Genomic DNA, 21,085 nt, shown 5'->3' on the forward strand with positions numbered 1-21,085 from the left:
TCATTAATGCACCATATAAAGGATATCTAGAGGGGTTCTAAAAGCCCCCAGCCCCAGTTCACCAGAAGCGGCTTAGTCATGCTGGCCACGTGTCTGCGGACAAACACCGGCTCCCTCGGCCTATAGAGCGAGATGAGTGTACAACCCCAGAGTCGGTCACGACTGGACCTAATGGTCAGGGGTCCCTTTACCTTTTTAAAGGGATGTAGTGTAAATTATCAATATTAGTGGTAGTTTTTGATTTTGAGAACAAATTTTCTAGAGAGGTTGAATGGTGCAGTTATTTTTATGGGCTCCTTTGGGAGGAAGGCTGGGATATAAATTTAATAAATAAAATAAATAAAAAACAATTATTATTTTGGAAATCTACTTTCTGTTCTATGGGAATACTGTGGCAAAGATTGTGATGAAAAATAATCTGCAGTCATGTGGAAACATATCTCAAAGCATAGGTTGAAATACCTGTTTTCACTTACAAACAGCTCCAATGAAGCCCAAATGAGAAATGTCAGATTTAAAAGCAAACCCAAAGTCTTGAATACCTTTGTGTCCTAAAGACAAGTGGAATTCCATTGTGTGTGTGTGTAAGTGTAATTAGTAGTTTTTTGGTTGGGTAGAGTCTATACTGGCTGATAACTGACTGAATTCTATATATCATTATTATTTTCTTTGAAATCCACCAAATTTTCAATAGGTGTCAAAAACAATTGACAAATAATACTACTACTGAGGAAGGCAAAAATATAGGCAAGACCGTTGGGCCTCGGGAATTTGTACCAGCTCCCCCACCCGTCAGCGCTGACAGTAAAAACAGCCAAAGAAAAGCTGATGTATTTAAAACAAAACTAAACACTAAATAGACACTTATGGCAAAGACCCAGTTATCCAGCTAGGAAAACCTTTAACACAAAGAATTAATGTGTTCTTGTTTTTCCTCTGCACTTTAGCCTCCTATCTTAATTTCTAATATCAGGGGAACAGCCATAGCTTTGCTTGCACAAGGCCCGAGATTCAAACCTGGCAACTTCAGGCTGGTCTAGGAAAGTTCCTTACATGAAACCCTGCAGAATTGCTGCTGCCAGTCAGTAATCAATACTGAGCTACCTGGGCAATTTGAAATTGGTTTCCAATTTTCCTCTGGAGGACAATCATAAAGTAAGGCTGCCATATGTCTGGAATTTCCCTGACATAGCTCAACAACATTTGTGTCTGGATTTTCACTTTTGGAAATATGGCAACCCTATCATAAAGTGTAGCTTCCTGCTTTTTATTTGACAGAAACTATGGGTAGGCTCAAATTGGAAGTCAGGGAAGAGTGCCCAAAATGGGTGGGGTGGGAGCCTGAGGCTTCACTGATTTTATTAATACCTCAGCCAATTTAATCAATAAACCCTTAGCAATTTAAGCCCGGACACTAATGGCTAAGCAAGGCTTTACAAAACCTTTTTGTTTATTTTTTTTCTGGTACTGAAGAATACTCTCTGTTTGTTATTATTAGACAATTGTGTGTGTGTGTGTGTGTGTGTGTGTGTGTGTGTGTGTGTGTTTGATTTCCATTGCCTAGACCAGTAGGGCATAGCTGATCTCCCATGGTAAACATAAGGTTGTTGGGGATATAAATTTGTGTTAAACTATGCTTCCCATTGGAGTCATTTGCTGTTAATCTATGCCCCTCCTCCATGGCAGCCATTTTGTGACTGGCACGCCCAGCATTCTCTCAGAATTTGAAATGTGCATACAGTGGTACCTTGGGTTAAGTACTTAATTCATTCCGCAGGTCTGTTCTTAACCTGAAACTGTTCTTAACCTGAAGCACCACTTTAGCTAATGGGGCCTCCCGCTGCTGCCGCGCCGCTGGAGCACGATTTCTGTTCTCATCCTGAAGCAAAGTTCTTAACCTGAAGCACTATTTCTGGGTTAGCGGAGTCTGTAACCTGAAGCGTATGTAACCCGAGGTACCACTGTTCTAGTCCAAAAAAGGTAGGCGACCCCGAGCTTTGAAGCAGTGCCTGCTGGAAGGTGTAGTTTGATAGGCAGAAGCTGGGCAGGAAGGACAGGAAGTGGGAAGAAAGGAAAATTGTCCAGGCATAGGCAGGATTACAGAGCCTTGCAGTAGTTGTCATACAAGTTTTAGCTGTGCCGATAAAGCTTGTTGAAACTTACCATCTGTGCTTCGGTTAACTGACACAAGATCTTGCCTAAGGGCATCTTGAGAGTTTGTTGACTATGCAGGAAGGCAGATGAAGAAATGACTAACAAAATGGGGAAACAGAACCCGTACATTTTGTTGAGCTTTTGAACAATGCAGCCTGTTAACTGTGTTATTTTTAAGTTCTGTAATGTAGGGGCTACATGAATTCCCTGCCTACTGCAGTACATGCATATAAAATGAATCTTAAATTTACTTGAAATTGGGCTTAAAGCACTGTAGCATTGCAGGCAAGCTTTTATATGCAGATATAAGATCTTGATTCTGTTCACCACAATGCCTTTGCAGATGAAGAACCTGATGTTGGAAACTGATCCAGTAACAGAAATGAGAAGCTTATGCTTTCAATAAATACCTTGCATTTTAAAATGTAGTATATTTTTCTATGCATGTATTTAATTTAAACTACAGTCTACAACATCTAACTGTTCTTCATATTAATAAGGCTTAAGTGGTTTAATTTTGCTTAGGAGATAAATTGTAAGATCATTCCAACCTTAATTTTTACATCTCAATAAAGTGTGTTAATGTGGTTGTGAAAATAAAACCCACGTTACACCAGAGGGTGGGCAGGAAAGTCTGATACATAAAGGGGATTCAATACTGTTCATAGTTAGGATTTAAATAGCATAACCTTGTATCTTTGCAGCCCCTAGATATTTTAAAGCAACTAACAGTGTAATCTCACTGAGTTCTGGGGGCTTTTTCCCAAGTAAGTATGTACTGTATAGGATGGCAGCCTAAGTTTTGTGTTTAACAAGATTGTTAAAATGCAGTCCTGTCTCAGTGTCGCATAGTTGCTTTCTGTTACAGTTCTCTTATTTCTGCATCTACAAATGCACTTGCTCAGTTATGCTGTAACTGTTAAAAAGTGTCTATTTTTTGCACAAGCCTCATCTTGAAATAAGCAACAGCACATTATAAACAAAACTTATAGTGTCTGTGTATTTAGTCACATAGTTTTCTTCTACGGATTATTGAAATGTTATTTAATTTCAGAATGTAACATTTTCTTTGCTCTGTCTGTTTGTGGACTATTAGTGAAGTGAAGTGAGAAACACTGTCCGAAACAGGAATTAAAGTAGTACAGTGTCTGTTTAAACCATGTTTTCACTCTGTGCAGAGGACTTGATGAGTTCACCTTTAGTAAAACTTTCCAGTTGTCTATAAGCCTTTGTTAGCTTTAATGATTTTGCTATACCTCCTCCCCTGGGCTGTTTGACTTTTGAAAGGAGGGACTTTGTAGTAATTCTACACCTGTTTTTGCCCACGCCTATCCACTTGCTAAACTTACCAAACAAGTGCTGGGCTAAGCATGAGAACATCAAAAATGGTTGGTGACTGTTTTCTGTTAGTAAAACAGATCTGACCCATTTGAAGCTCAGCTGTCTTATCTGTTTGCACTATTTTGCTTTTACACTTGGGGCAACTTCAGAAACATCTGTACTATAATGGCAATTGATGACAATAACCTGCATTCTAGGACTGAGTGTAAACTGAATTCATACCAAAATGATTATAAGGCAAGACGGAGTAGTCTACCAACAGAACTCCTCCTAGGAAATAACAATAAAGGAAGGCATCAGAGAAATATTAGGAACTTAGAACCGATCCATCCAAGACGCCCTAAGAAAAGACCTTCTATCTTTCCAGGTAGGACATGTCAGCAAATTACTGCTGCTCATTCTTAATATGTTTCTTTGTGTTTGAGGAAATTATGAAGTTAAAGAACCTTTAAACAAAATACTAGTCTGCTGCAGGTCCAAAAATGTGTAACATTAGCAAATATGATAACACACTATAATAGCATAAGTAGGTTTCCCTCATTATTTTGAAAATGAAAAATAGAATTTTGGCTTCATAAACTATGTCTTTCGCATGTAAAGCTTAAAAAAGAGTTCAGGGTGCTCTATTGTTTGTGGCTGAACAAGAACATCCAGATTATAGTTTTTTAATTGTTACAGTGTCTTTTTTGAAGTCTTGCACCCAGGGAGGATGCGTAAGTTCTTCTTCTATCAAGTCTGGACTTCTTACTTATTCACAAATTAACGCAAATGCATGCTTTAAATTCCTGCTCTGCAGTGAAGCTAAAAAATGTTTGCAGTAAATGATTTAGTTTAACCTTCAAGTGGATGAAGTATCTAAGCATGCCAACAGTGGGTTTAAATTAACAAAGGCAATGTGAGTAATAATATTAGTTTAAAATAATAAGGGACTTAAGACATAAGTGATTTTTGACTAGTTGAAGTATGCAATGCATTGTGTAGAAAGAAAGCTGGGATTTTTAATCAGGAGGCTCCAAAATCTGTTAAGATTTTTCTTTTTATTTGTGGATCTTCCTCCCCCCCCCCCCCCGTCAATTAATGAAATACACTTGCTCTATTAAAACTGAAACAAAATTAATTTATTTCACAAAATCATGTGTTTAAGTGGCAAACTATGACATCTCTGTCAGGCTTATTAAAGTAAAGGCACCCCTGGTGTTTTAAGTTGATGCCAGTGTGATCTTTAGAAGACACTGAATAAAGGACAAATAATATTTTGAAAACCGCAAAAAGGCCTGATAAGAAACTCTAACATTTCTAGCAATTTGACACTTCTGGCTTAAATTACTGAGATATACGGAGATCTCATTTCCAATGTTTCCTAACACAGAGACTCCTTTAAATACTGGGCTAAACTTAAGTATGACAAACAGTCCTCACCCTTACCCTTACAGTACTTCAGGTGAGCTGACTTGGGTGTGCCTCATTTCTCCAAAACTTCCTAACCCCTGAATCAGCTCGTCTTAAGGGCAGTGCTGACAATCTGCCACATTCTAAGTACAGTTCTGTTTCTAAATGCATCTTTCTTCCTTTCTTGTAAAATATATGTCTGTTTGCTTTCTTCCCCTCTCCCACCCCAGCTTCGCCTTCTCCTCTATGCTTATTACTTCAACCCTATTGTCCTGCCCAGGCTTCCATTCTGGGTAGAAATGAACATACATGGAAGGGTGGTGGAACTGGGGTTATGCCTCCTGACTCAGGGCCTATCCTCACTTCCTCTTGTTGAATCTAGGAATGTAAGAAGGCATCGTTTCCCATTCTTCCCTGCGTTCATCACACACAACACTGTTTCTGTGCCTCTGCAGTTCATCTTCTGCCAAAACCCAGTTAAGGCCACAATCCTTGGCAGTAAGCCCCATTGAACAGGGTAGGCCATACTTCCCAGTAGACATTCACAGGATTGTGCTATAAGTTGTGTTTCATTTGATACCTGAATTTAAAAGGGTAGCGCTGTGGGTTAAACCACAGAACCTAGGACTTGCCGATCAGAAGGTTGGCGGTTCGAATCCCTGCGACAGGGTGAGCTCCCGTTGCTCGGTTCCAGCTCCTGCCCACCTAGCAGTTCGAAAGCACGTCAAAGTGCAAGTAGATAAATAGGTACCGCTCCGGCGGGAAGGTAAACAGCGTTTCCGTGAGCTGCTTTGGTTTCACCAGAAGCGGCTTAGTCATGGTGGCCACATGACCCGGAAAAACTGCAGTTCGAAAGCACGTCAAAGTGCAAGTAGATAAATAGGTACCACTCTGGCGGGAAGGTAAATGGCATTTCTGTGCACTGCTCTAGTTCGCCAGAAGCGGCTTAGTCATGCTGGCTACATACAAGCTGTATGCCAGCTCCCTCAGCCAATAAAGTGAGATGAGCGCCGCAGCCCCAGAGTTGTTCGCAACTGGACCTAATGGTCAGGGGTCCCTTTACCCTTTACCTTTTATATCATTTTTTAATTATTATCTCTTCATGGTCCCCAATAAAATTCCACCATAATATTATGCCCACTCTTGAATATGTTTTTGGAAATGGCAGGAAGACACTTTGCCCTCTGTCAGATACAAGGACTTAGTTCCTAAGGGACGTTAACTTAGGAAAGTTTCCAGAAGGAATTTTTCCTGTTCCATTCCTCCCTTATGCAGCCTCCTGAAAAGCCTCACTGGAGGGATAGGGGCTGTCCTGAACAATGTGAGGTGGGGTGGAGGGGGCTCTTAGAGAAGTGGGAATTGCTCAAAATGGAAGTAAAATAACTTTTCCAAAGTTTCTTCCAGAGGTTGAAATCTATATTGTGTCCTATATCTATTGCCCAGTGTGTCATTGAAACTTTAACAAGCTCATATTTTGTTTCCCTTTCTAATTGAAAATTACACATTTTAGACAGAAGTTTATTCTTATTTTGTAAAAGTTCTTTGTCGATTTGTGAGCTTTGGTCCAAAAAAACCCATTCTTTTTATCTAATTTAAACATATTATGTATCTGCTGATATTGTAGCCAATCCGTAACTCGGCTCCATAAGTTTTCCATTGGTTTCAGTTTTGGTCTCCTCCTGTAAAATCCAGCAGTTCTCTGTAAGCTGCCCATTGTCTATCTGTATTAGCTCTCTTAATTGTAATTGCTTCAATAGAAGATAGCCATAAAAGTGTTTTTCTTTCCAGCAGATTTTTATATTTCTGCCAGATTCGATACAGATTCTTCCTAAGAATCTTCCCATATCAAAGACATGCATGCCAACCAAATTTTAAATCAGGCCTTGGATTATGAGCTCTTTATAATGTGGGGGGGCATTGTTATCTTGGAAGATTTTCAGTAGGGCCAGTTCTGGGGTGACTTCTAGTACCTGATTAGTTATTTTGCTTATTTTTTGTTTGAGTGTTGTTCAGAAGAGCTGGGTTTTGGGGCATTCCCACCATATCTGGAGGTATGTGCCTGTGGAGGTGCAGCCTCTCCAGCATTTTGGTGAGGTTCCTGGACATATCAGCACCAGTTTCTGTGGTCTTAGATACTATCTGTAGGTGAGTTTCAGAGTGAGTTATTTTCTTTTTGCTGATATGGATTTAAAGGGAGGTTTAGACCTCATTCTGTTCCATTGGGTGGGGTTGATTTCATAGCCTCTGTCGTCCTCCCATTGTTTTTTGATTGTGTCAAGTGGATTTGTGGGGCTTTGGAGCAATGTTTTGTATATTGTGGATACCATCCCTTTGCCATGTCCCGTTGTTGTTAGGAGAAGGTTTTCAGAGGTGGTCAAGGCCTAGTGGCTGTTGATTTTACTACTGGATTATTTAAGAAGGCATGTAGCTGATGGTGTGGTCACCAGGGTATTTGGTTGTCCCCTAGTTTGTTTTGTATTTCTTGTGTTGATATGGGTTTGTTGTTTTTGTAGAATTCTGCTAGGCGATGTAGGCCTTTGGCTTGCCAGGTTTTTATCTGGAGATTTTGTGCTGCGTGGTGGAATAGTGGGTGGTGAGCCAAGGGGATTAGTGGGGATGATCCATTCTTTTAACCAAAACAAACAAGCTGCCTCATAAAACAACTGCAGATATGCAAGGCAAAGCCTCCTTTTTCTTTTGCACCTATCATAATTTTGTATTTAACTCTTGGCTTTTCTCCCTGCCTGATAAACTTAGAGATATATTTTTTGATTCTTTGAAGCATCTTGAATTATTTGCAATTGGAATTGATTGGAATAAAAACAGCATCCTAGGGAGTAAGTTAATTTTAATGGCTGAAATTCTCCCCCATATCTCCAACTCTTTCTTAGCCTCTTTCCACAATTTAATATAATTATTTTCAAATAGGTTGAGAATCCTTACTGTCAGCCAAATTCCCAAATACTTAACTTTTTCGCCTATTTTTAAACCAGACATCCTTTCTAAAAATAAATAAATTCAACTGCTCATCCATATTTTAAACCAACATTTTGGTTTTATCTGAGTTTAGCATATCATTTTTACTATATAGAACCCAAGTCAGTCAGGGAGTTCATGGCAAGGAGGGGGAAGCACTATTAGTGGTTTTCTATGAGCCAAAAGCATAACTCATGTCAACAAGGGCCCAGCTCTAGGGAGTTCTTTCACACAGATGCCTGGTCAAAACTGTTTTATTTCAGGTGGCCTTTGCACCCTGAATGATTTCCAGGTGTTTCAGAATTATTTATTTATTTAGATTTTAAATTGTTGTGGTTTTAGTATTTAAGTTTCTGAAATTCAATTTACGTTTTAGATTTTGCATATCACATACCTTCCAACACGTCTCGATGAATACCAAGGGTGCCATCTTCCAGGCCCGCATGAGTCTCACAACCTGCGCAAAATTGTAGCCCCAGAAAAAGTACTTTGGGGGTTCGAGATCGTGGTGCAAAATTGAGGCGGCCAAAATGGCCACCGTGCTCTTGTGGGAAATATGGAATGGCTTAGATTTATCAGGGCAGTTGAGAACATGCAATTGGGCAAATCTCCAGGGCCAGACGGTCTGACCTCCAAGTATTATAAGACACTAAAAGACTATCTGATCCAACCATTGATGGAGGTCTGTAATGAAATTATGGAAGGGAAGAAGGCGCCGGAATCGTGGAAGGAAGCTTTTATCACATTGATACCAAAATCTGAAGCTGAAAAGACACAACTTAAAAACTATCGTCCCATCTCCCTTCTGAATGTGGATTACAAAATATTTGCAGACATTTTGGCAAGTAGATTTAAAAGAGTTCTTAATGAAGTAATTCATAAAGACCAGGCAGGCTTTCTCCCAGGCAGACATATGTTTGCAAATACTAGGAACATTATTGACGTTTTGGAACTTTTGCAAACAGATATAAATACAAAAGCAGTGTTAATTTTTATAGACGCGGAGAAGGCCTTTGACAATATTTCTTGGAAATTTATGAAGGGAAATTTGAATGAAATGGGAGTGGGACGGGGGTTTGAGAATGGGATTGACGCAATATATTCAGAACAAAAGGCTAAACTAATAGTTAACAATGTGGTCACAGAAGAGTTCAAAATTGAAAAAGGAACACGACAAGGCTGCCCGATTTCCCCTTTGTTATTTATTTCGGTTCTGGAGGTGCTCTTGAACTTGATCAGAGGGGACCGGTTGGTGGAAGGGATTCAGGTCGGAGCGAAACAATACAAATTGAAAGCTTTTGCAGATGACCTAGTTTTGACTCTGCAGGAGCCAGAATCTAGTACGAAAAGAGTATTACAACTGATACAGGATTTTGGTCGGGTGGCAGGATTTAAATTAAATAAACAGAAAACTAAAGTGTTGGGAAAAAATTTGACAGATACAGAGTCGGAAAGGTTTCAGAGAGAAACAGAACTAACTATGGTTAAAAAAGTAAAATACCTAGGGGTAAACATAACAGCAAAAAACCTGAGTCTATTTAAGGATAATTATGAAAAATGTTGGTCTGAAATTAAGAGAGACTTGGATAGTTGGACAAAATTGAAGCTTTCTTTGTTAGGCCGAATTGCTGCTATCAAGATGAATGTACTGCCAAAAATGTTGTTTTTGTTTCAAACATTACAGATTGTGGACAAAACGGAGTGCTTCCGGAAGTGGCAGAAAGATATATCCAGATTTGTCTGGCAGGGCAAAAAGCCCAGAATTAAGTTTAAGATATTAACAGATGCGAAAGAAAGAGGGGGCTTTGCCCTGCCAGACTTAAAGTTGTACTATGAAGCCGCAGCTTTTTGCTGGCTAAAAGACTGGCTACTTCTCGAAGACACTGACGTGTTGGACTTGGAAGGTTTTAACAATGCTTTTGGTTGGCATGCATACCTATGGTATGACAAAGTTAAGATCAATAAGGCCTTTAAGAACCATATTGTCAGGAAAGCAGTGTTTAATGTCTGGACAAAATACAAAGACTTACTGGAAAATAAAACTCCAAGGTGGCTCTCACCTCTGGAGGCTAAGGCCCTAAAAAGACCCAATATGGAGGCTAAATGGCCAAAATATTGGGAAATATTAGAAAAAGATGGAGACAATTGGAAATTGCAGAGTTTGGAGAAAATGAAGGATAAGGTGCGAGACTGGTTACATTATGCTCAGATTAAAGAAGTTTTTAAAAATGATAAAAAGTTAGGGTTCCAGGTGGAGAAATCGAAGTTAGAAACTGAATTGTTAGAACCAAAGACTAAGGTATTATCTAGAATGTATAACTTGCTGTTAAAATGGAATACACAAGACGAAATGGTCAAATCGGTTATGATAAAATGGGCACAGGACATTGGGCATAACATTATGTTTGAGGACTGGGAAAGGTTGTGGACCACTGGGCTGAACTTCACCGCATGTAATGCTCTGAAGGAAAATGTAATGAAAATGATATATAGATGGTACATGACCCCAGTTAAACTTGCCAAAATATACCATTCGTCTGATAATAAATGTTGGAAATGTAAAGAAAACGAAGGAACATTCTTTCACCTCTGGTGGACATGCCCTAAGGTGAAGGTCTTCTGGGAAATGATATATAATGAGTTGAAAAAGGTATTTAAGTATACCTTCACTAAGAAACCAGAAGCCTTCCTTCTGGGTATTGTCGGCCAGAAGGTGTTAAAGAAGGACCGAACATTCTTTATGTATGCAACAACGGCAGCAAGGATACTCATCGCAAAAAACTGGAAAACTCAAGATCTACCCACACTGGAAGAGTGGCAGATGCAACTGATGGACTATATGCAACTGGCCGAGATGACAGGCAGAATCCGTAACCTGGGAGAAGAGAAGATGGAGGAAGACTGGGAGAAATTCAAGAAGTATCTACAAAAACATTGTAATTTGGTTGAATGCTAAGAAGGATGCTAGATTATAAAAAACTGGCCACCACTAAATTAGATTTGAAATTTGATGATAAGTGAGACTAAAGAAAATATAAAATTTTTTGGAAGAAGTGTTAGATTATATTTGAATGAGTGGACATGAGATTGTAAACAAGTTGATAATTTGTTTGGAAAAAACTTTTAACGATGTAAATGGGAGCGGGAGACGTGAGGAAGTCCAAAGAAGTGATGAAATTATGTCTGTGATAGAAGTAAGACTGTTTATTATTTGTGCATTTATATTTAAAAACTTTAATAAATATTTATAAAAAAAAAAAAAAAAGATTTATCAGGGCAGTTGAGGGGTATGATGATGTTGTTGTTGTTGTTGTTGTTGTTGTTGTTGTTGTTGTTGTTGTTACTACAATGTATATACCACCATTCATCTGAGAATCACCGGGCAGTTTACAGTATTCACAGGACAGCCCAGGAGATGTCATTACGCCTGACCGCTAATGAAAACAGCAATTCTTCAAACATGAGTCACACTGCTGCACGTAATGTGAATTTGCTTCGAGGGCCCTGTACTGTTTGTCATGGCTGCTTACAGCTTTCACAATCCTTTGCTGGATAGGATGTTAATGTAGCTCTCCCCTCCTTGCCCTACAATGGAGCAGTTCCTGCTAGAATGAAACTTCTGACCCCTTTGCTGGACCTTTGACATATATACAGTGGTACCTCGGTTTAAGTGCTGTTAAGGTGCTACACTCAATATGCCAGCAAGTTTGGAAAACTCAGCAGTGGCCAGAGGATTGGAGAAGATCAGTCTACATCCCAATCCCAAAGAAGGGCAGTGCCAAAGAATGCTCCAACTACCGCACAATTGCACTCATTTCACACGCTAGCAAGGTTATGCTTAAAATTGTACAAGGAAGGCTCAAGCAGTATGTGGACCGAGAACTCCCAGAAGTGCAAGCTGGATTTAGAAGAGGCAGAGGAACCAGAGACCAAATTGCAAACATGCGCTGGATTATGGAGAAAGCTAGAGAGTTCCAGAAAGTCATCTACTTCTGCTTCATTGACTATGCAAAAGCCTTTGACTGTGTCGACCACAGCAAACTATGGCAAGTTCTTAAAGAAATGGGAGTGCCTGATCACCTCATCTGTCTCCTGAGAAATCTCTATGTGGGACAAGAAGCTACAGTTAGAACTGGATATGGAACAACTGATTGGTTCAAAATTGGGAAAGGAGTACGACAAGGCTGTATTTTGTCTCCCTGGTTATTTAACTTATATGCAGAATTCATCATGCGAAAGGCTGGGCTGGATGAATCCCTAGCTGGAATTAAGATTGCTGGAAGAAATATCAACAACCTCAGATATGCAGATGACACAACCTTGATGGCAGAAAGTGAGGATGAATTAAAGAACCTTTTATTGAGGGTGAAAGAGGAGTGCGCAAAATATGGTCCGAAGCTCAACATCAAAAAAACGAAGATCATGGCCGCTGGTCCCATCACCTCCTGGCAAATAGAAGGAGAAGAAATGGAGGCAGTGAGAGATTTTACTTTCTTGGGCTCCATGATCACTGCAGATGGTGACAGCAGCCACGAAATTAAGAGACGCCTGCTTCTTGGGAGGAAAGCAATGATCAACCTAGACAGCATCTTAAAAAGTAGAGACATCACCTTGCCAACAAAGGTCCGTATAGTAAAAGCTATGGTTTTCTCAGTAGTGATGTATGGAAGTGAGAGCTGGACCATAAAGAAGGCTGATCGCCGAAGAATTGATGCTTTTGAATTATGGTGCTGGAGGAGACTCTTGAGAGTCCCATGGACTGCAAGAAGATCAAACCTCTCCATTCTTAAGGAAATCAGCCCTGAGTGCTCACTGGAAGGACAGATGCTGAAGCTGAGGCTCCAATACTTTGGCACCTCATGAGAAGAGAAGACTCCCTGGAAAAGACCCTGATGTTGGGAAAGATGGAGGGCACAAGGAGAAGGGGACGACAGAGGACGAGATGGTTGGATAGTGTCTTCGAAGCTACAAACATGAGTCTGACCAAACTGTGGGAGGCAGTGGAAGACAGAAGTGCCTGGCGTGCTCTGGTCCATGGGGTCATGAAGAGTCAGACACGACTAAACGACTAAACAACAAACCTTGGTTTAAGAACGATTCGGTTTATGAACTCCGCAAAACCAGAACTAGTGTCCTGGTTTGAGAACTTTACCTTGGTCTAACAATGGAATCTGAATGGTGGAAGGGCACTGGCAGCGGGAGGCCTCATTAGGGAAAATGCACCTTGGTTTAAGAACGGTTTCAGTTTAAGAATGGACTTCCAGAATGGATTAAGTTTGTAAACCGAGGTACCACTGTAGAGGCCTTTAAAATGTACAGGCTTTGATAGGAATGATTAAGGGCTTTATTTATTCATTTTCAATACCCACTACCATTCTGCATCATTTACAGAACATGAAACACCTCTAGCTATTCCACAGGCTTGTCCAGGCAGCTGTTTTTAAGGGGACGGATGCTCATCCTACACACATGCATTCCTCTCTAATCGCCATATGCTAGTGACTATCTCACTCTGGTCCCCCACCTGGCTCTGCCTATCTTATCTGTAGGTAGCCTCAACTGTGGGCAGTTCCTGCAGTAAATAAGGCACACACAAAAAGAAGAAGAAAGAGAGCCTGCATTTTGAAAGCATCCCCACTTTAGCATGTAAGCATTGGACTGAGAATTTGGAAAGCTGCATTGTTAACGCATGCTAAATATCAGAAGGAAGCTATAATCAGAAATGCATATCTAAAACTATAGAGATTAAAAAGATCTGAAGGTTTTCAGCTTTTCGAAATACAATGTATGCCATTTTTACTAATAAAAGCCCAGGATATGGTCACCCATTTGCCTGGGCATCTGCACCAATCCTAACATCTGCCCTGTCCTACACTCCTAAAATACAGTGGTACCTCAGGTTAAGTACTTAATTCGTTCCGGAGGTCCGTTCTTAACCTGAAACTGTTCTTAACCTGAACCACCACTTTAGCTAATGGGGCCTCCTGCTGCTGTGCTGCTGCTGCGCGATTTCTGTTCTCATCCTGAAGCAAAGTTCTTAACCTGAAGCACTATTTCTGGGTTAGCGGAGTCTGTAACCTTAAGCGTATGTAACCTGAAGCGTATGTAACCTGAGGTACCACTGTATACCAAGGGAGCTTGGATAGGCAGCAACCAGTGATGCTGTGGTGTGATTCCAAGCCACAGAAGTTATGATGGCTCTAAGATACAATCTATATGCCTAGGAAAATATTGATTATAATCCTCATGGTATTACCCTACTTCAGTAAACAGGTGAAGGATTAAATATTTGAATGTTCTCTCTGATTTAATAACTCTTGGCACATGGAAGTCTTGGACTTAGATGGCTAGATTAGAATTCTTACTACTGACATGGCATCTTTCTGTGGGCAGTACGTTATTGACACAGGAGAGCATTCAATTATGTGGTTTCTTTCCGCACACATCCTGAAATAGTACAGTACCACATGGTATTTCTACTGTCCTAAATTTAAGGAGAGCAAGAAACCCTCGAGATTAGAAAGGAAAACAGGTACCCTCTGGGTGACTTGAAGGTCATTTTACTTGCCAGGCAATTTAACATCAGAAGAATCCTCCTGCATTAAATTTAGGGTATGTAGTCCAGCATCCTGTTTCTGGAAACAGCCATTCAGATAATCCAGAGAAGCTCAATGAGGGCATCAGTCCTGCCCTAATAAAAATAATTAATAATAATTTTATTATTACCGTAGTTCCCCACCCATCTGACTGGGGTGCCCCAGCCACCCTGGGCAGCTTCCAGCATATACAAAAATATAATAAAACATTAAACATTAAAAACTTGCCCTGTTTCCAGCCGTACCCAATACAGATTAGTGCGAGTTCTGAACAAGGATAATAGAAGCTGGTTGGCTAATTTATCCATGCTTCTAACTTCCCTAACCTTGAGACTCAAGTCTTCCCACATAAGATAGGGGTGCGAACTTTCATGGCTCCATGTGGCAGGATAGCCCTTTAGAGCCAAATTTCACAGGTGGGTGTGGTTGCCCTCCTGTCAATCACATGATGGATTGGTGGGTTTCCTCCAGCCTGTGTCAAAAAAACCCCTGTTTGGCTTTCTGAGTCTCTCCATGCTTCCCCTTTAAACCCACAATGCTCTAGGAGTTTGAAGTTTTGTTCTATAGAGAAAGTAACATGGAAACCTGCAAACATCAAAGAGAAAAGTCATTCATTCAGTTCAATTGAAGTTTTTATCCCCAGACTTCAGCTGAACTGAATTAAAACCACACAAAGTCTGTCAGTTTAACTGAGGTACATACAGTCTTCTAGCCAAAGTGGTTGAGAAGCACTTTGGTAAAATAATTGTTCACACACTGCTATATATGCTGCTACTCACCCAAATTATAAGGGAGGAGGAGGAAACATGTTTGTTTAAAATATTCCTTTCTTCTTTTTTGTTCAGTGTAATTTTAAAGATTACAAATAGAATTGCAGAACAGGACAGGTGATGATGTGTAATGTCAGCAGGCTCTCTTGTTAACAATCTTACTTCCGGTTTAACAAGTGTTCAGTGACGTTCTTATGTAATGTTAAGTAACAGCCATATTATGTAATAGTGACCAATCTGCATTGTCAAGTTAGCCTTTGGCAAAAAGGAAGGAAGAAACAAAATATATCGTTAATAGAAGGATTATATGTTCAGTCTTGTTTGTTTAATTTTAGATTTCTTACCTGCTCTTCATTATTAGACCCTAAACTATATAGGTCTCGTGTCGAAAGCCCAGGGTAAAAGAGATGTGTCTTTAGGTAATTAGGTACCAGATGTTCATATTTGGGGAGGCAATTGTGCAGCTTTGGGTGCCACAGAAAAATGCCCTCTCCTAGGCTGCCATCTGCAAACTTTTGAAGGCCGTGGAACTACCACCTCGTCTGCTGAAATTAACATCAATGAGGGGTTGTAGGGAAGGAGACAGCTTTTCAGAAATTTTGAGCCTAACTTGCTTAGGGCTTTAAACATTAATGTGAGCGCCATTAAATTGGTCTGCAAATGACCTGCCAGCTGTTTTAAAACAGGGGTCATGTCAATTCTAAATGAAACCAGTTACTAATCTGGCTGGTGCATTTTGGACTTGGTAAGGTTAGGAGTTGTCTTCAAGGGGCAGCACCATAGTGCATTGAAGCTATCCATTCTGCAACACACCAGAGCATAGAATGCAATGCCAAGGTTCTCTCTGTCAAAAAGAAGCTGTAGATAGCGAACCAGCGGTAGCTGGAAAAAGGCACTCCTAGTTACTCATGCCATCTGAGCCTCTAATGACAGTGATGGATCCATGAGTTCACACAATCTGTGGACCTGTTCCTTCCAGGGGAGTACAAACCTTGCCCAGAACAAGCCAACCCCTCAGCTCTCAGAACTGCACTTTAGTTTTTCATTACACTTTTTGTACTTCTGGTTTTTTTCTTTTTTAAAATAAAAAAGGTGTTAGTTAAGCCAGTTGATTTTAAACAATGCAGCCCTAATAATTTATTGGCCTGCTGTTGGCTTTTGTAGCCAGCCAAAAGGTTTGTAAAACATTAGAGAAGGATTTAAATATGTGGAGGTGGCATTTTAAATTAATTTGCAAGGAGCCCTCAGTGCACATAGGGTTGCTTTGAATCAGATCTAGAAATCTGCCTCTGAATTTGTACATCATGCCTGGTCATGTTTGCTAAACGTAAAAGGAAAAAGAGGTTCAGGCCCTGCCCTGTATGACAAATTTAGAAATCTAGAAAATAGAAACAGAACCTCCTGCTTCCTTGTTTTCAAAGTGAGGAAATCAGATATAAATGTTAGAGATAATACATTGTACTGAGCATGTGACTGTTTCAGCTTAAGCTTTACATTTTCATTTGGGAACAGTGGACATTATTTAGTTAGTTTATATTTGGCAGTAATATTTTTATACTACTCAATCAACAGAAACTTCTAAGCCATTCACATAAAAGCATAATAATAATAATAATAATAATAATTTATAATAATAAATGTTATTATTTATACCCCGTCCATCTGGCTGGGTTCATTAAAGATACTACTAAAAAGATCAGATGTTAAAAATCTATATGACATTTATCATAAACAAACAAACAAACAAACAAACAAACAAATAACAGCAGTTTTAAAACAACATATGTAATAAAAATTCCATGTTCCAGCTGCATGTCTAGGGAAGATTGCCTATACAAACAAGTGTTTAGCAGGTTTGGAAAACAGTTCAGCAAAAATCCTGGCCTAATTATTAATGGGCAGGGAGTTGCAGAGTGGAGCTTCTGCTATACTGAAAGTCTTGATTCCTTGCAAATGTGAAATAGACATTATGAGGTACATGCAAAAATGTCAGTTCCACAGACTGAAGTGGTCAAGGGGGAAGATATGGAGTAAAGGGACATGGGATCCTGAAACTAGTGTAGGACCCACTATGCAGGCAGCTGTTTTGCCCTCCCTTCCTGCATTTTGAAGATGCAAAATTCAAGGTGTGTGAGCCAAACTCTGGTACGTGTTTCTCTTTTCATAAACGTTCATGTTTTGAGTCAGCTTGGGCAATGAACGGAAGGAAGTGCCTTCCTAGCTGCTACCTATTGCTTTTCACACTGAACATCACTGGTATGCCTGACTCCCCCTACAAAAGCTGAGGCTGCTAAACAGACTGTTGGCCTGGGTATTGTTTAGAGAAGTTTATGTTGCGGGAGAGTTCTTGCTGTTATTGATAGTATTTTTTTTGTATCCTTATTTTGTATCTTATTATTTATGTGGAATTGTAATGAGGGTGGTATTCAAAATTTAATAAATACAGTAATAATTTGGTTGTGTACATTTTGATGCTTATTTATTGTTTATGACTACTTTTGCTATGTTTGTAATTATGTATTTTTTCGTGCTGTATGCTGCCTTGAGCATGGTTTTAATTATGGAAAGGTAGCATACAAATAAAATTATGTATGTATAAAGAGAAAGCAAAATGAAAGCAGCCACTTCAGTTCTGTGCCTTCATGTTGACACAATTCGCAGCTTAGACTACTGTAAATCATTCACCCCTATTTTCCTGCTGTTGATTTGATTAGCTTTTAATGCCACTGTGCTGCCTCCAAGTGGCATATTTCTTACAAACAAATGGTGCAATAGTAATAATATTATTAATATTATTATTATTAATAATAATAATATACAGAACTCTACAGGGCCTGCATTTAAACATTAAAAACAACAGTTATTGCAAGTACATAGATTTTTACACAGTGTTTCTGTTTCTTGTGTGGCCGTAGCAAGTATCCATAATTTGATTCAGGGTTGTAAAAGTGGTTGAGTTTCTTTTCACTGTGCGCATGGGCGGAAAGTTATCTGTGCCTGGGTAAGTAACTACCGGTACTTAATTCAGGTAACACTGCACATTTGCATTTCAAGTGGCAATGCTTGAATACTGAAAATTCAGGCCACGTGGTTCATGCTTAGCTTAGCTTAGTTTGCCTTGTTAGTGTTTGGGGTGTTATGCACTACTGTCCACGGGAATTTTTCCAAGAGGGGCAAAGTGAAGGCTTGAAATGAATGAATGAATGAATGAATGAATGAATATGCATATATAACTAGCATCAGAGAACAGGCCTACCTTTACTGGTTGACCTAGTGACTGTGTGATGGTGGACTTGAGTAAACCCAACTCCAATAAACTACTTCTCCTGTCTGTCCTTCTGTTGTTTCTCGGTAGCTAGACCTGCTGTCCATCTGCATTCGGACAATGTTTTTCACATTCTCTGCTGAAACCCTAAATTCTTTAGCCAGCTCCTTTCACTCCCTCCAGCCTTAGTTAATTGCATTGCTCACTGCATCTCCCTCCCCTCTCCAAAAAGCAAATAACCCAATGGATTACATTTCAGGGTTGTAATGCACTGCTCTGTTGTAAAATTTCATTTCACATAGTCAACATGAACACAAACTCTAGTTCTTGCATCTTGTTTGCAATGTTTTCTGCCTCTCCTTTTGTGATTGGTCTTCAGCTATACTTCCCAGTATAAAATCACTGATGAGAAAAACTGGACGACAGTCAACAGCACTGTGGCCAACCAGATTTGGAGTGTGTGCAGCACATGGCATGAATATGTTCTGTTCCAAAAGCTTCTTCCATTCTAAAAGCATTCTAAAAGCTTATTCTTCAAATTCTTTTTTAAACCAAAAAATCCTAATTTTGTGTCTGTGCCCTTACTTTGCTAGTGCCCCAAACATGGGCTTAGTCTGCCTGTCAGGTAACCCAGCACTGTTCACTTAGCTAGTGAAAAGCATCTTGCAAGATACTGACAAGGTAGCAAGGCTGTAACTTGGGTAACAGCAGCATGTTACACCAGTGTACAAACAGAAAATGAAAAAACACCAAGACAGAGAACAGAGAGTGAACCAGACATGCATTTGAGCAATTAAAAAGGACAGGACTGTTCAGCTGCCAGTTCTGACCACAAGAGGGAGTTGTGCATTCTCACACATTTCAAGCATATAGTGGTACCTCGGGTTAAGTACTTAATTCGTTCCGGAGGTCCGTTCTTAACCTGAAACTGTTCTTAACCTGAAGCACCACTTTAGCTAATGGGGCTTGCTGCTGCGCCGTCGGAGCACGATTTCTGTTCTCATCCTGAAGCAAAGTTCTTAACCCGAGGTACTATTTCTGGGTTAGCGGAGTCTGTAACCTGAAGCATATGTAACCCGAGGCACCACTGTATAGGTAACATTCAAATGGATGGTTTGCACTTGTTTAGGCTCTGTGCACCCCTTGACACATGACCTCTAAGAATGTTCTTTGTATTTATCCTATGTTTACCTATTATATATGGTCACTCTTAAAACTCCAGTCCACAGCTAAACTGCTGAGCCAATGCTCAGAGCCGGGCCTACTGTTAGGCAGAGTGAGGCAGCAGGTTTTTTTTGGGGGGGGGCAGTGGTGAGGTGTTGGATAATATAGCTGTGTGTGTTACACCCTGCATCCTCTGTTACCTTGTTGTCTTCCAGTGTGGTGGAAAATGCTGTCCCATCAGCAGTGTTGAAGTACATTTCAACAGCTGCTCTAGTCAGTTCCTGTATATGGAATGGTGGGTGCCATTTTCTTTGTATATATGCTTACTGGAGTGTGTGCGTACACGCATGAACATAAGACAGGGTACGAGCATATCAGGTTATAATCAATAGAAAACAAGCAGAAAATAGCAGCCAGTAACAACTGGACACTTTAGGTCAGCTATTGTGAATACTCATTGTAAGTTTTTCAGATCTTGCTGGCAGGTGTCATTTTGCTGTTTGCCGCAGGCAGCAAAATATCTTCGGCCGGCCCTACCATTGCTGTAGCTCATAGCACTAGGTTTTAAGTGATGATACAAAGATTGCCATAGTTGCTGCTGCACAGATAGCAACAATATATAAGCATTTTGTGTGACTTTAGGGAACGGGTCTAGTCACACAGCCTGACACCCTAAGAATGGGCAATGGCTTCAGTTTGTGTGCCTCTATGATGCCTGGCTTAGTCGCGTTGGATGTGCTATTAGTTGCTGTGGTGCAGTATATTGTTTCTGCCATATCAGCTAAAGCAAACACATAAGATTCTGTTGTTTGGAACTTGCTTTGGACATGACTTGCTCTATAATCAGTGCTTCCTACCTCAAGTAAGTGTGCATAGGTACTTGTTCCAAGTAACTGAAGTAAGCCCCATTGAATTCTGCTGGTAGATTTGTTTTATTTCTAATATCTAATTAAATCCCGAGGTTTTCTCTCTAAGATATTTATTACTTCATGGTCAACTTGGTGATCAAAATCTCTTAGTCACTTGCAAGATTGTTCTTGGATATGAACTGGACTTGCAGCTCTGTGAAACCTGTGCTGTTCCCTGAAACATTTCCCTGAAACAATTCCTTGGGGTATGAGAAAGGCATAATAAATATTGTAATTATTAAACATGTAAACATAGTTTGCATTGTTGATCGCTATGATTCTGCTATGAAGCATGATAAAATGCTTTAGAAGTCTGTAAGTTTTGTCGCAATTAACAGCTGCTTTTCGTTAACTATCAACCCCTCTGGGCATAAAGATCCCTACTAGAATTGCTGCTGTTTCTGCTGCAAACCCTGACTCTTGACTAGCCTAAAATTGGAAATGTCTCTGCTTTTAATATTCAGTGCCGAGGCCTGGATGGAACCAGGGAAATGAAAGCCCTAGGACTGCTTCAACTCCTCC

The 21,085-nt window shown here is 40.0% G+C and overlaps 1 protein-coding gene across 4 annotated transcripts in view; it reads left to right on the top strand.

Moving 5' to 3' along the window:
* Positions 1-21,085, top strand: part of FRY (FRY microtubule binding protein) — a 189,171-nt gene that overhangs the window by 23,889 nt on the left and 144,197 nt on the right. For 3 of the 4 annotated variants that reach the window (XM_081859980.1, XM_081859982.1, XM_081859981.1), the window contains exon 1: positions 3,527-3,862. The exons of the other annotated variant lie outside the window; for it this stretch is intronic. In XM_081859980.1, the coding sequence (XP_081716106.1) occupies positions 3,661-3,862 (202 nt within the window). In that variant the 5' untranslated portion in view covers positions 3,527-3,660. Of the gene's footprint in view, positions 1-3,526; positions 3,863-21,085 lie in introns of those variants that run through there. 4 annotated transcript variants of the gene reach the window in all.

This window comes from Podarcis erhardii (genome assembly GCF_964252035.2).
Source record: "Podarcis erhardii genome assembly, chromosome: 4".
Taxonomy (NCBI): Eukaryota; Metazoa; Chordata; class Lepidosauria; order Squamata; family Lacertidae; genus Podarcis; species Podarcis erhardii.